The sequence below is a fragment of the Anopheles coluzzii genome, chromosome 3 (assembly GCF_943734685.1).
Source record: "Anopheles coluzzii chromosome 3, AcolN3, whole genome shotgun sequence".
Taxonomy (NCBI): domain Eukaryota; kingdom Metazoa; phylum Arthropoda; class Insecta; order Diptera; family Culicidae; genus Anopheles; species Anopheles coluzzii.
In genome coordinates this window covers 25,467,927-25,481,407 of record NC_064671.1, presented here as the reverse complement: position 1 = coordinate 25,481,407, position 13,481 = coordinate 25,467,927, and the positions used below count along the sequence as shown (strand labels likewise).

At 46.4% G+C, this 13,481-nt stretch overlaps 2 protein-coding genes across 2 annotated transcripts in view; both read left to right on the top strand.

Annotated features, from left to right (window-relative positions):
* The first annotated feature begins 25 nt into the window (after positions 1–25).
* On the top strand, positions 26–5,962 carry LOC120955489 (phospholipase A1-like). Its single transcript, XM_040376394.2, has 7 exons — positions 26–295; positions 1,656–1,828; positions 4,059–4,182; positions 4,259–4,504; positions 4,572–4,754; positions 4,825–5,023; positions 5,481–5,962. Exons 1-7 carry the CDS (start codon positions 235–237, stop codon positions 5,569–5,571), a joined length of 1,077 nt encoding a protein of 358 aa, XP_040232328.1. The 5' UTR covers positions 26–234; the 3' UTR covers positions 5,572–5,962.
* A 475-nt stretch (positions 5,963–6,437) lies between these two features.
* Positions 6,438–13,481, top strand: part of LOC120955495 (uncharacterized) — an 11,303-nt gene continuing 4,259 nt past the window's right edge. The window contains exons 1-4 of the mRNA XM_040376403.2: positions 6,438–7,799; positions 7,879–8,142; positions 9,919–10,104; positions 10,179–10,479. Coding sequence (XP_040232337.2) covers positions 7,487–7,799; positions 7,879–8,142; positions 9,919–10,104; positions 10,179–10,479 — 1,064 coding nt within the window. The 5' untranslated portion in view covers positions 6,438–7,486. The remainder of the gene's footprint in view (positions 7,800–7,878; positions 8,143–9,918; positions 10,105–10,178; positions 10,480–13,481) is intronic.

The following is a 13,481-nucleotide window of genomic DNA, read 5'->3' as shown; positions in this document are numbered from 1 at the left end:
AGACCGGCCCCACGACCGACTTTGATGCAGTTGTGCAGACGGACCGTTCGGCAGTTGCTTGCTAGGGCTTGGATTGTCCAGCACGGACCTGGTGGTGCCTGGTGGTCAGTCAGTCGTCTGTTGGCAGGTGTCGGGTAAAGGGCCAGCCATCGGTGTGTGGCTCCTGGTGTGTGAGAAGTGGTTTTAGGATTTTTTATTACACAGTGTCCAAGTGATCCAACCCAAACGTCCAGCATGGTGCTGCTAGTGAAGATCGCTCTCTGCTCGATGCTGGTCAGCGGTGGTGTAATGATTTGTAAGTGTTTGTTTTGAGCGCCTTTTTGAGAGTTATCATCGCATTCCTTCATCATCATCGAAGAAGCAGGGAGGATGCGTTTGTAGTGAGCCCCCCGCGTTGGAGGAAACACTTTCGTGGAAAATATTAAGTGATGCAATCTAATAGATTAAAATAGAGTGTACGAGAGACTTTGCTACATCAGGCGACGAACCCCGAATGTGGTTATTGTCCTAAAAATTGAAGTAAAGTCTTAGTCGCTGTATTAAATTTAACAGAATTAATCATTACACAAGAAGTAAAGTTCAAACAATCAGATTATGTGTCTCATCTGCACTCGTATGCGTGCCCTTAAACGACAATGAGCAGGAAATTGAATTAAAAATCGCGTATCTCGCAGCGGAACAGCAATGCAAGCGGTGTCAATTAATACTACTGCGACTGGAGCCAACCCCAGCAAGAACCAAACAATGGAAAACCATCGACACGAATCATATGGCTTTTCTTTGTGTGTGTGTGCGTATTATGTGTGCAAGTGCATGTGCAAAAAACACGCTTAGAGAACGAGAGAACAAGTCGATCACTTTCACGGTTCACGGTTACTACCAACCGGACCATTTGTACGCACCCGGTACATTTGCACGCACAAGCATGCCTATAGCTACTTCCACTACTACTACTACTACTACTACTACTTCTACTACTATTACTACTACAACTACTCAAGCCCGAGTTGGCGCCATGTGCCGGTGTAATGCAAGCGTTACCATGGATACTAATTTCCATCACGCTCCGTCACTGTCTATCTTTACTGTCTGATCTTACTTAACACATCCCTTTTGTGCATGTGTGAGTGTCGCGTTGCATCATCGAGCTATTCGAGCACATTTCAAGCAGTTCTGTTCTTTCGTATTATGCATTCTAGCACGAAATGATTAGAATGAAATGGTTTGAATCTAGTCTTTTGGGCTCTTTTTTTCTGCAATCTTTTTCTCATCACTTTCGGGCGTCTACTGCGTCTTTCTGCCTCCTATCTTGTTTCTTCTAAACTCACGCAAACTCACACCCTGTTTTCGTGGGAGCATCTTCACCATTTTCCATACATTTATCATACATTTCATCCACCAAAATGTCCGCTTCATCACCATCGAGCACCCACACCCACAATGCACTCTATCTTCGCTATCATTCGTTTTCCAAACCCCCAATTTCTTTTGAAAGCATATGATTCGATCTGGTTTTGTACGTTTTAATGGTTTGCGTGGTGCGCCAAACGAAACCCTCGAACCTTCAAAACAATCGCGCGCAAAACAAAACGAAACAAACAAAAAAAAACACACACCCAAACACACAAAAAACCAACCGCAAGACCAATTTATAGACGCGCAGGCACAGCATCTTCTGGCGCAGGCCCTCTACCTGGGCGATCCGGACTCGTTCAACACGACGCGGGAGGACTGCGTGTGGAAGCGGGGCAATGGGCAGGACGTTTGTCCGGATGAGGACATTAGCATCTACCTCTACACGTCCGGCATCGTGAAGGATAAGTTTAAGGTAAGTCTGGTAGTTGGTGTATTTTAGCACACGGCATCTTCAAGGCTTCGGTGGGCCCACTGTGGGCAAGTTTGGGTAGATTTATCCTTTTGCGCGAGTGTCGTGTAATCGTGTACCGGTAAAACATCTAACCCAAAAGAGGACACACTACGGTTAAGCGCCGTACTCGCGTTGGGTCGTGAATCGGTTCGGTTCAAACCGCAGCATGCCACAACTCGTTTTTGAACGTCAAGGTTGCCTTTACTAACGTTGTGGCCTCTACCAACACGTGCAACGCGGAGCCGTAAAAGGGTAGGGTGGATATGGACAGGGGTCTCATGCAATGCACATGACTGCAGGCTGCAAAAGGCTGCATTTTCGTACAGTCGTACAATCGCCACCACTGCACACGTCCGGCAGGGGCAGTGCACATTCACGCAATCCTGCCGTTTTGATACGTTGTTAATAACTGGTTTGATTATATATTTTCTCCCTCCAACCTTCTTGTAAGCCAAAAGAAGCAATAAAATGCAATGCTGCTTGCACCCTGGTGGTGGTGGTGGTGGTGATGGTGCGGAAGGTAGACAGACACAAGTGCTTACGCGCATGTACCGATGTACTAGCCCCTTGGAGCCACCAGCATAGGGCTCGCTTAGCATAACTGAGGCTTGGCGCGCATAACTGTTTTACCGCGAGCACGTGCCCGGAGGCTCCGGTGTGCGCGAAACATTACGCCATCGGGCGTTTGAAGGGCCACTGGAAAGGGCTGTTAGGGTTTTTGAAGTTCATTATCGACGCGTTCCGGGCATGCATTGGCAAACAAAATGGCATGCAAAAAAGGTGTTTCCGGTCTGACAGGAAGGAAATTCGGATGTCATTTCAGCTTCCATCGACAGTTGCTGGTTATTGATGCCACGAAATGGTGATATTGAGGGCTATGTTGAATGATAAATTGAGTGTTTAATTAAAGAACACTTTAAGATAATTCAAGAAACTAATGAACCTTATCAGTTTTTTTTTTCATTTTCTCTCAACCTGGGGAGTTGTAGCACCTGTCGTTATTGAGTTGAGAAGCTGAGAACTAGTTAAAAAAGGAAGGCAACATTTTGAAGAGGATCGCCCCAAAATTTGTTTCAATTCTTGTCTAATAACTTTGTACAAAAACATAAACGAATTGTCATAGAAATACTTAACTAATAGCTCACTTACTCCTATGAGTCACTTACTCCTTTAGATGATTTTGTAGTTATTTTGTTTAGCTATTTTTTAGTGTAACCAGTGAGTTACTCGAACGGATTAAACTCATTATGCGAGAGTCCACTGGGCATTCTTTTAAGACACATGTAATTTCTGCCACCTTGAGCATGCGGTAGCACTTTTAAAAGTGCGCTCGAATGAGTCCACTTGCAACAACCATACCGTAAGTTCTTGACATAGATCTTGCCCGAGGATACTTTCCAATTACCCAGCGTGCTCACCCACTAATTAGTGCCGGCAAGCTTACCGGTACGGCACGCATACCTCTTCCCCCTTTCCCCACAATCAGTGTCCCACCGCGTGACACGGTCAATGGAAAACGCCCAGCCGTCCCAAAACTGTCAACAGTCCGTTTTTGTCGCGCTAGTCTAAACTAGTAACCGGCCGGCAGGCCAAAAGCACAAACCGGAAACCCTTCGCATCGGAAGTTGCGTACGACGTGGGTTTGCGTGGAATTACTGCGCATGAATCCAACAGGTGGGCAACGTGTTAAGCATACGCAAGTGGCAAAACATAACGCACACGGTACGCCACAAGTGCTGGTGAGCAAGGAGACGCACCGAGTGGCAGTTATTAATATGCATTCCCTTATTCAGTTTCCCCTCCGAGCGCTACCGCCCTCATGATCATTCGTCAACAGTGGATCGGTCGCGGCGGGTTCACCAGTTTATTAACCTCAATTATCGAACCGCAACGGTGCCTTCGAAAGTCGTGTTTTGTTTTGCATATCGTGTTACCATCACCACCACCACCACCTAACATCCGTGGCCTATTGGCCCTGATCAATGTCATGCACGGTGGTATTCTGCGGTTGGCACGCAGATTAGGCCGTGTTTTGGTGCTGCGAGTCTGCTCCTACTTCAAAACTTCCACGCGTTATCAATGTTGCTGTGACACAGTTCTAGTTCTAAGCTACCCGGTAAACTCGACAAGGCCGTATGTTGTTCTAACTCTCCCCTCCATCTCTCTCTCTCTCTCTCTCTCACTCTCGCAGTTCGATCATCGGCTTCGGGACTGGTTGAACAACACCGAATGGGATCACTCGAAGGAGAACATCATACTGATACACGGGTACGCCGGCGGTGATGATACGCTACCGATTGCCGTTCTGCGAGATGGTAGGTGTGATGCTAGACGTTAGACAAATGACCTGAATAGTAACGCACTGTTTTTTTTATAAAATTTTCGCTACAGCTTACATCAATCATGGCGGTTACAACGTGTTCCTTGTCGATTGGGGCGCCCTCTGTCAGCCGCCGTGCTATGTGGCGGCGGTGTACAATATACGGCCGGTGGCAACATGTCTGGCGCAGAGCTTGATGCAGCTGCGAGACCTTGGATTGCCGGTGGAAAGGACGACTTGTGTAGGACACTCGCTCGGGGCACATATCTGCGGATTGATGGCAAACTATCTCAACTTCCGAATGGAGCGAATTATTGGTAAGGGATAAAGTTGCATATGTTAGACTATCTTGAAGACTACATCTTCTATACCCCCTATCATCAGCACTGGATCCAGCGCGGCCACTAATTAAACCGGGTGGAGTGAACCGACTTGATCAGGGCGATGCCAAGTATGTGCAGGTCATACACACGAATGCTGGCCACTACGGCGAAGGAGGACGCGTCGGACACATTGATTTCTGCGTAAACGGTGGCAGGCGACAACCATACTGTGGGAATAGCACCAGTAAGTATCTCTGGAGCATATGCTTTCTAAGAGCTATCAGTAACACTCAAACCCTTTTGCTATCTTCCAGACATTAATCTGTGCAGTCACATATGGGCCATTTGCTACCTCGCCCAGTCACTGTACGAAGGTCACGAACCGATGGCGGAGCCCTGCAGTCGGCGCTGTCCGTCTTCGGCGATACTCGGGTCAGGCGTCCGGCAGGGACGCCGACGGTTCGGCTACGCGATGGGTTACGCCATACCGATGGGGCTGAAAACACCACCAAAGTAAGACTTGAGGCTACAAAAATAAGCGGCATTTCTGGGTGAAGATCTCAAAATATGCATTAGAAGAGCTAAGGAGCTTCAAAAAAAGGCAGTCTGGTATAAAATAGTAGTTACAGAGCTACTCCAACATATCCAATTATCTATATTCAACCTACTCCCTTCGTGGATACGTCAAGGCCGCGAAATTATAAACTGCAATACTTTATTACCACTTTAACGACAGCAAGATCATCACTAGCAACTCCTTCCATCCAAGCTTAAGCAGCTCTGCAGGACTCCCTGCCTCTAAATACCTCTCTTTCGAACGTAACAGTTTTTAGGGGCAAAAGGTTGAGGGAAAAGCATTCATTGCAGATGCATACACAAGCACATGATCGTCCACGGTGACGCAGCATGCCGTCGTCAAACCGCCTTAACCTCATTAACCGTATGACCATATTCTTATTCTCATTCGCAGTGCCTCCGGCTCGTACTGCATAAAGGACAATAATCCACCGTTCTGCCCATCGAAACCATCGATGCCGGGCGATCAGCGATGCTGCATATAGGCGCTCGAGTGCAACGCTAGAACGAACGATCGCTAGCTTCAACTCATCCGTCGATCGGTTCCCATCTTTGGAATGATCGAATGAAGAATCGATCGTTCGTTCGTGCACGCATGCAGGCAATGCACTGTCAGAATATGAAGTCAATTCTAGCTATTAAGACACCCATCTCATCTCATTTTACGCGGTTCGCATCATCTCAACAGAGTTCTAGTGTACGTTTGTTCATAGCAGTTCACCACACCACAATATCACATCACCATAACACCCCAACCAATCTCACGTACTGCGATGGGAGGAAATTCCCATCATCGCCAATGAGGAAGTTGTAATTACGGCTGCAGATTTTCACTGCAAAAAGGGCAAATAAATAAATAACTCTTTTGCGAAACGATTTGTGGTAATTTTCCATGCTGGTAGGGTTGTTTTGTCGGCCGAGTCAGAGCGTTGCGTTCTGGGTAGAATAGTAGTAATTGACGCAAACGTCTGAAGCCTTCAACGGTTTATCTTCAACGCACAATTATTTACAAGGAAGCTGTGGCACTCGGTTTGTTGATGATTGTTTTACGGTATGTACGCCTTTAAAACGTTGAGATTTTACAATAAATTATAAAAAAGCACGAACATTTCATGTTTTAAGGTTAAGGTTGTTCCTCTTTCTATTCTTGCCTCTACCTGATTGAACGATAAAATAATCAAATATTTCTAAATTCATCGATGTTTAAACCAACCCTTGTTGGAATTTTGTCCACCACCTGCAACCCACTGTGCAGCACAGGCTTAGAACAAAACGTGTTCGTCTCCCCCACCTCAGCAAGCGAAGGGCGCGCGATGCGGGCGTATAAAAACGAATTCTTTCTCACAGCTTCTCACCATTATTCGACCAGATCGTGGTACGGCCGGGTATCATCATCACCATCATCTTCCCCAAACCATCATCATTACCATTATTCACATGCGCTCACACGTACGCATCTAACATACAAACTCGTCTTTCCCACCTTAGTACGCTACGCTTTTAATCCCCCACCAAGCGCGCAACTAGGATTAGCGAAATTCATGCGCCGCGCCTCACACTGTCTCACGCGCGGGTCCGAACGTACAGTGAGCCGGGTGAGATAGAACGTTTTTGGGGGGCTGAGCAGTGCTCGGGCCCCGTAGCCTTTTGGAGACTTTTACTCCCCACGGCTCAGTAGCGTGCCGGACGCAAGCTTCTTAGGATCAACCCTAAGCTAGCGAGTTTTAGTAGCTTCAACGGGATCGCTCAGTACAATTCGAGCACTACGTGCAGCAGTGCTGCCAGCTGTAACGGTGGTAAGTGGTGAGTAGCGCACTCTCCGAAACAGTCGGTTTCAGAAACTACAACACGCATTGCATTTGGCCAGTGCACACATGGCACACTCGATTGATCCCCACCGATGCAGCAATAGACACAGTTGAGGACACAGTTGGGGGGACACACACTGGACGCCAGGTTGTGCATTGTGCAAGAAACCATCATCATCGTCAGCTTGATCTCCACACCCCAAATGTGTACGGTTGCTAATTTTTAGTGTCGTTTATTAAAGCTGTGCTGCAACCGAGCGGCAGAAACAAAACAGTGTAAGTGTGAACGAAGGATTCCCCCCCATCTACGGGACTTGGGACACCGAAGTGCGTGGTAATGAAAGTGCGTCGTTCAAACACATCGAATTCACTGTCCGAACTAGGTCGCAACGGTGTAGTGTGCAGTGAGTCCCCGGAACGTACCGACGTGATCGCTTAGTACAACCCGTACCGACGCATCAAACCACATTCCGATGAAACAGTTGACAATCTACGCGTTCGATAATCGATTGAAGGAGCTGGCGGTTCGTCGCGAGTGAGAGCGAGAGTGTGTTTCTTGGGTGCATGTTTGAGAAACGAAGCGTTTTTAAAAATGTGCCATAATCTTCCTAGTAACTCGTGTCGTTTGGCAGTGCTTCTGCTAACGATCTTCGTTGGCTGCGTCCCAACGACCGCACACGAGTTCACGATAGGACCGTGCCAATTCCAGTACCTAGAACCGTGCACCTCGAAAACGATCGCATTCTACGTGTTCTCAAGTGAACACCCCAAGGATGGCCCCGTACTGCTCGATTCCATCGATCCGCACGTCCCGGAACACATCCGGCTCAATCACACCAACAAGCTGATCGTACACGGCTATGGCGGCAGTATCGATTTCAACGCGACCAAAATGATCCGCAAAGGTAATGGTCAAACAGTACCTCATTTCTCAAACCTCCCGATTTCTGATGTTCCTTTCTGTTCGACACTTCACTACGACAGCGTACTTGCGCAAGCCAAACACGAACGTCTTCATCGTCGACTGGGGTAAGCTGTCCCGGCTGCCGTGCTACCCGACGGCCGCCTTCAACACCAAGCAGGCGGGCGAGTGTACCGCCACCTTTCTGATCGGTCTGCAGGCGAACCATCCGGAATTTAGCACCCGGGACCTGCACGCCATCGGCTTCAGTCTCGGTGCGCACGTGCTCAGCTTCACCAGCAACGCGCTGGAGAAATCGATCGGCGTCAAGTTCCGCCGTATCACGGGTAAGTTTTTCGGTAGCTCCAGAAGTTGGAAAGGGTGCGCTTTTCACGCACTGGAGTCTAAGCTCCCCCACCGTGCCGTGCCGGTGAGTAGTGGTTCGCATTGACCGAGTGACAGTTTGGCACAAATTCACTGCTGCTGCCGTTGCATTGGTGCATTGGTGCACCGGCATGGTCATTGCACTGCATGGCAGTGTAAAATGCGTGGCCCCATGAGCCATTCATGCTGGATGGCGAGAAAACCCGTTTCATCGTAAACTTCCGAATGTGTGCGAGAAGACTGATCGCATTCTATCAAGGCGAAAGCGCGCGCGATCGCTATCCCGCCAGTGAGCGTGAGAGGGTAATAAATTTGCAATAATATTACATGCGCTCACATCTGAAACCTGAGGTTGTGTTTGATACAGTTCACCTCTTTTTCCTTCTCTCTCTCTTTCTCGCCAAAGATGCATAACTCGTTTTTGGTTGACTAATTTCGTGCATAAAATAGAGGTTCTGGATATCACTTTTTTTTGCAAACCATCTCAGACTGCAGAGTGCTTTCGCAAACGGTGGATGCTGCTCCACGGTTGATTGGTCACCGGTGCTTAGGAAGCTTTTAGATCGTGCAGGCTGATACACGGCAACCAATTGACCTAGGCTGAGCTACTGGCGAGATCCTTTCAGTTAGATGAAACGCAATCAGTGAAACAATGAGCACTTTAAGAGCTGCGAGGAACTAACCGATACGATCGGGCGTTGAAAATGATCAATTAAACTGCAAATGAGGTGATCTTATTAACAACTCCAGGGAGAACATTGCAAGCTAATTTGAATTCAATAGCAATAGGAAACAAAGTTCAAAAACAGTCATTTTCCATTTGCTAAATGATGCAACTCCGTCCAGAAAGGCTTAATCATTTAGCAATAAATAAGGTTTTTTACCCATTTCGTATCCACTCACCTTGATCCGGTAAACAAACGAGACCCTAGCGTGTTAACACCCTCCTTTATTTTTGACACCATTTCCCGCCTGATCGGAAACATGCAAATCTTCGAACGAAAGTGAGAACCGTGTCGTGTTTGCATATTTCTCAGCGCTCAGCCCTCAGCTAGCGCCGCCCCTTACGTTGATAGAAGAGGGTCACACATTAATTACGGCCCTACAAACATGGCTTCATGATCGAAGGAAAACCTGTTCACCAGCTGGAGACCGTTTTGTGGGTAATGTTAATTGAGCATTGAACTGAGCACCAAATTGGTCGTCGATTGTTCCATCCTTCCATCGATTGTTGGTAAAAAACTCACCAAAAAAAACAACGAAGAAATGACGAGTTTACTGATTATTGTATAACCTTCTGAAGCTGAAACAAGTTGTAGAGTTCATCCTTTCAGCTCAAATGATCTCGTGTATTTGATCTTGTATGCAGTGCACATACAGTTTCCGTGCGGCTTCATCTCACGCCGGACGGGTTAATGTCAATGTCAGCTGAAGCTGTGTGGCGCTTGTTCTGTTTTTTCCCTACTCCTCCGTCCTCAAATAATAAAGCCTCCAGCTGTTTGTGTCAAGTTCAAAGCTACAGCTCGGTTTGGATAGATAACGTACAAACGCACACAAAAAAAGAAAGCACCGACCTAATGACCCTCATTGTACACAGTTCTTGTTTTTGTCTTGATGCTGTAATGTTGAATGTACATTCCTACTCAAACATATCCACTTCCGCAACCGTTGGGCAAGGTCATGTCCAGTACGAACACCTTGCACGTGTGCTAACAATCATCTTCCGTCCACTTTTGTAGGTCTCGATCCAGCGCTGCCATTCTTTGCCACCGCCCGGCCACACTGGAAGCTGGACCAGGGCGATGCCGACTTTGTGGACGTGATCCACACGAACGCAGGCGTGTACGGGAAGATCGAAACGTGCGGGCATGTCGATTTCTACATGAACGGTGGCCAAAATCAACCCGGCTGTGAAAACGATCAAAGTGAGTGAGTCTGCCAATCGTATTGGCAGTTCCGTGACTAATGTGTAACACACACACACCCCCTATTTCGACAGATCAACCCCTGTGCAGCCACATGATGTCGGCCGCATACTTTGCGGAATCGATCAACAGCAAGCACGGCTTCTGGGCGACACGGTGCACCAGTTACTTTGCATACTTTTTCGGCTTCTGTAAGTATCGCGTGGAGCAACAGCAACAGCAGCAGCAGCTACAATCGTTGATTGCCGGTGAAGATAGCAGTAACAACAGCAGCAGCAGACAGGAAGAGACCGCGCAACCTGACGTGGCCCTGGGCGAAAACAACCAGGTGCCCGATAGCAATCGCATACTGATGGGCGAGTACTGTTCGAATACGTGAGTAGCGCATCAAACGAACCAAAACGCTGACAGCGAACCTGTACGCGAGAGTATGTCTGTCCGTCCGTCCGTTCGTCCGTTTTGTCAGTGGGTCAGTGGCTTCCTGGGTTTCGCCGAAAAATTCAATATTTTGGGGACACTGTCGCCAATGACCTACTATTGGGCCTTAGCTATTTCCCGCTTATAACATCGTTCCGTTTAATGTTTCGTTTCTTTTCTCTTGTCCATCTCAACAGCGTCGAAGGAGTCTACTTCGTGCCGACAAATCCAGTGCCACCGTTTGCAATGGGCTTCTGAGGAGTTGATGGCGATCAGCAGACGGTTACTTCATTCTTGCGCTGTGCGAAGAGGCGTACACGATCGCGTACACCGTCGATTGTCGATTTGTGATGAGCTTTGCCACAGTACTGTCTGTTGGATCTAACGATCAAACTTGCGAACTTGCCAATGTGTTGCATTGCACATTAGGGCTGGCGCAACGTTCAAACCGGAAAGAGTAAGCGTTAGAATTCATTTAGCTACCTTCACCGCAAAGCTGGTGAAATCTGTGTGGAAGATCTCAAAGGGAAACGCGGAAGATTTCACCTGCCGCCTGCTCTATGCTTACGCTCGATCGACAGCTTTAACACTCGCATAAACTCGCATCAACACAAAAAATGGTCATAAAAATGCATGGAGGGCACCGACGTGTACACGTTTGTCTCATTACCGCTGTGACGTTCAGCTGCAAGATCAACGCATGTGCCAAGAACTAAGCACCCAGGGGTGCAATCAAGCAGCCAGCAGTGGGACTGTGAATTAACTTAAAGACACAAAAAATGGAATGCTAAATCTAACGCATAACTACGTATTATTGGTGATTTATCGGGATCATCACGGGGACGAACTCGCTCATGACTTTGCCCCGTTTGGCTCATTTACGATTGCCACACACACACACACTGGACGCAGACGCGAAACGGGGTGGTAATTTGTTCGGCGTGAAACCCAACTTTTGATCGCCTAGGTTAAGTACACCGTCGAAGCTAAGACGCAGTGGCACGACCTTCACGACCGATGCGAAAAGAATGTTCGCCCAGGATCGAAAGACTTACAAAAACACAGGTGGAATAAGCTAACTGCCATCGGGTGGGATGTGGGAATGATGTGACCATAATTACCTAAGTCGCTGTAATAGAAGATGATCTGTTATTCGGCGTACAGTGGTGAAACTGATCATTTAGACTTCAACTATATTAGTTTTGTAGTCTTTTTTTTTTGTTTGCAGCGTAGTACGTCACAATTCGTCAATTGACATCCCAAGCATATGTGTTTTGGGATATGTTAAGTATTACTATTCAATAAACCAGCATAATTTAAGATGATTTGTGTCTTTTTGCATTATTTCACAATTTCTGCAACATTGTTTAACGATTTCCAAATCTCGACACATTTTTTTAAACGATTTCAATTGATTATTTTATGTGCATGTGCTGCTGTCAGTCGTAATGCGCTACATTTTGCGCTTATTTTACTGCTTAGTTTAACCGGTTTTGAGTGTGTTCGGCGCGCTTTTGCTGTGTGCCGATGGCAAGGGTGTCGAACCTAAATCATATTATTTATTTATTTTTGTATTGTGTTTCAAATCCCTCTATATTTTCCATTGTTTTCCTCATTGCTTTCTATCTTTAGATGTCTTTTACAGTTTGCAACATTTGAATTATAATTTGTTTTGTTTTTAATTTATTTATTGTTATGTCCATTTACTTTAACTTTATTTCATTTCATTTCTTAATTACTTATACAATTTTCTCTTGATCTCTATTTTATGCGATGGTTTCGTTTAAAATTAACTTTAATTTTCTGAGTTCCATTTTTTATCTTTGTCTAATTCTTGAGCATGTATTTTTATTCCTTTATATTTTTTTTATTTCATTCATTTGTAACTACAAGACGTCTTCACTAAAAAAAGACCTTTAGTTTAATCAAGTTCTATGTCTGTAATCTTAATGTTTTCTTGATGTCTAGTGGCTGTAATTTTATTAGTTATTAGTGTGTAAACAACATTTCACATTGAAGTTGTTTTTTTCTTGATTGTAATCTAAACTAGAATAAAATACGAGAAATAATGCAACAGTACTAAATTTGGTAGAATAAAAATCGCATGGATATTTAAAAGTACTAAATAAAATTAAAGTGATATTCTGATTGACAAATTTGGATAAAATTAGCTCCCAATATCACATGCTTTTCATTCAAACGCTATCTCCTAGGTTTGCCATCCCTGGCCTAAACATCAACCCCACCAATCGCATATCACAAACACCATCACCACGAAACACACTCTCGCCGTGTGCCGTGATAAACAAAACAAACCCCCGACAGCGCGACCAGGCGGACCTACGGCAAGCGTAAACCGATTGAAGCCGGGGGTGTAGAAATTAGTGTCTAAACGAAACTCTTCCTAGCAGCTGGCACACGCGGTCCGTTTGGTGCTGGTAGATTCTAAGAAAAGTGCACCCGTACTAGGATTGGTTTGCGTTTTTCGTCTACTGTTACCATAGAAACGCATTCGCTTACTATCACTTCCCTCTTTCACGCGTGGTTAAGGAAAAAAAGGAGTACCAGGGCAAAGAAAGAAGAACCCTCCAACTTTCCTCTTAGTAGACCGACAGACCCGCACTTTCACTCGACCCGGTGGTAGCTGTTTGTGATTCACTAACTCATATTACGTCCAGTCAAAGGCGAACCGTCCAGACGGATCGATCAACATTTTCGGATGGTGTTTTTTTTGTTTTGTTCACCTCAGTCGTATCATCGCTCATTTGCCGTTTAGCGCGAGTGAAAATCGATATCGCACCATAGCCGGCGGCACCCGCGTAACACACTGCGAGAATCGCTAACGAGAACCAGTGAACCAGTGTCATAAAAGTGGTCAACCAAGCATGATTGGTTGCCGTAGTCGATAGGCATACCACCACCTGGCGGTACTGTCGCGGGATTGCGCGAAAACACGCACC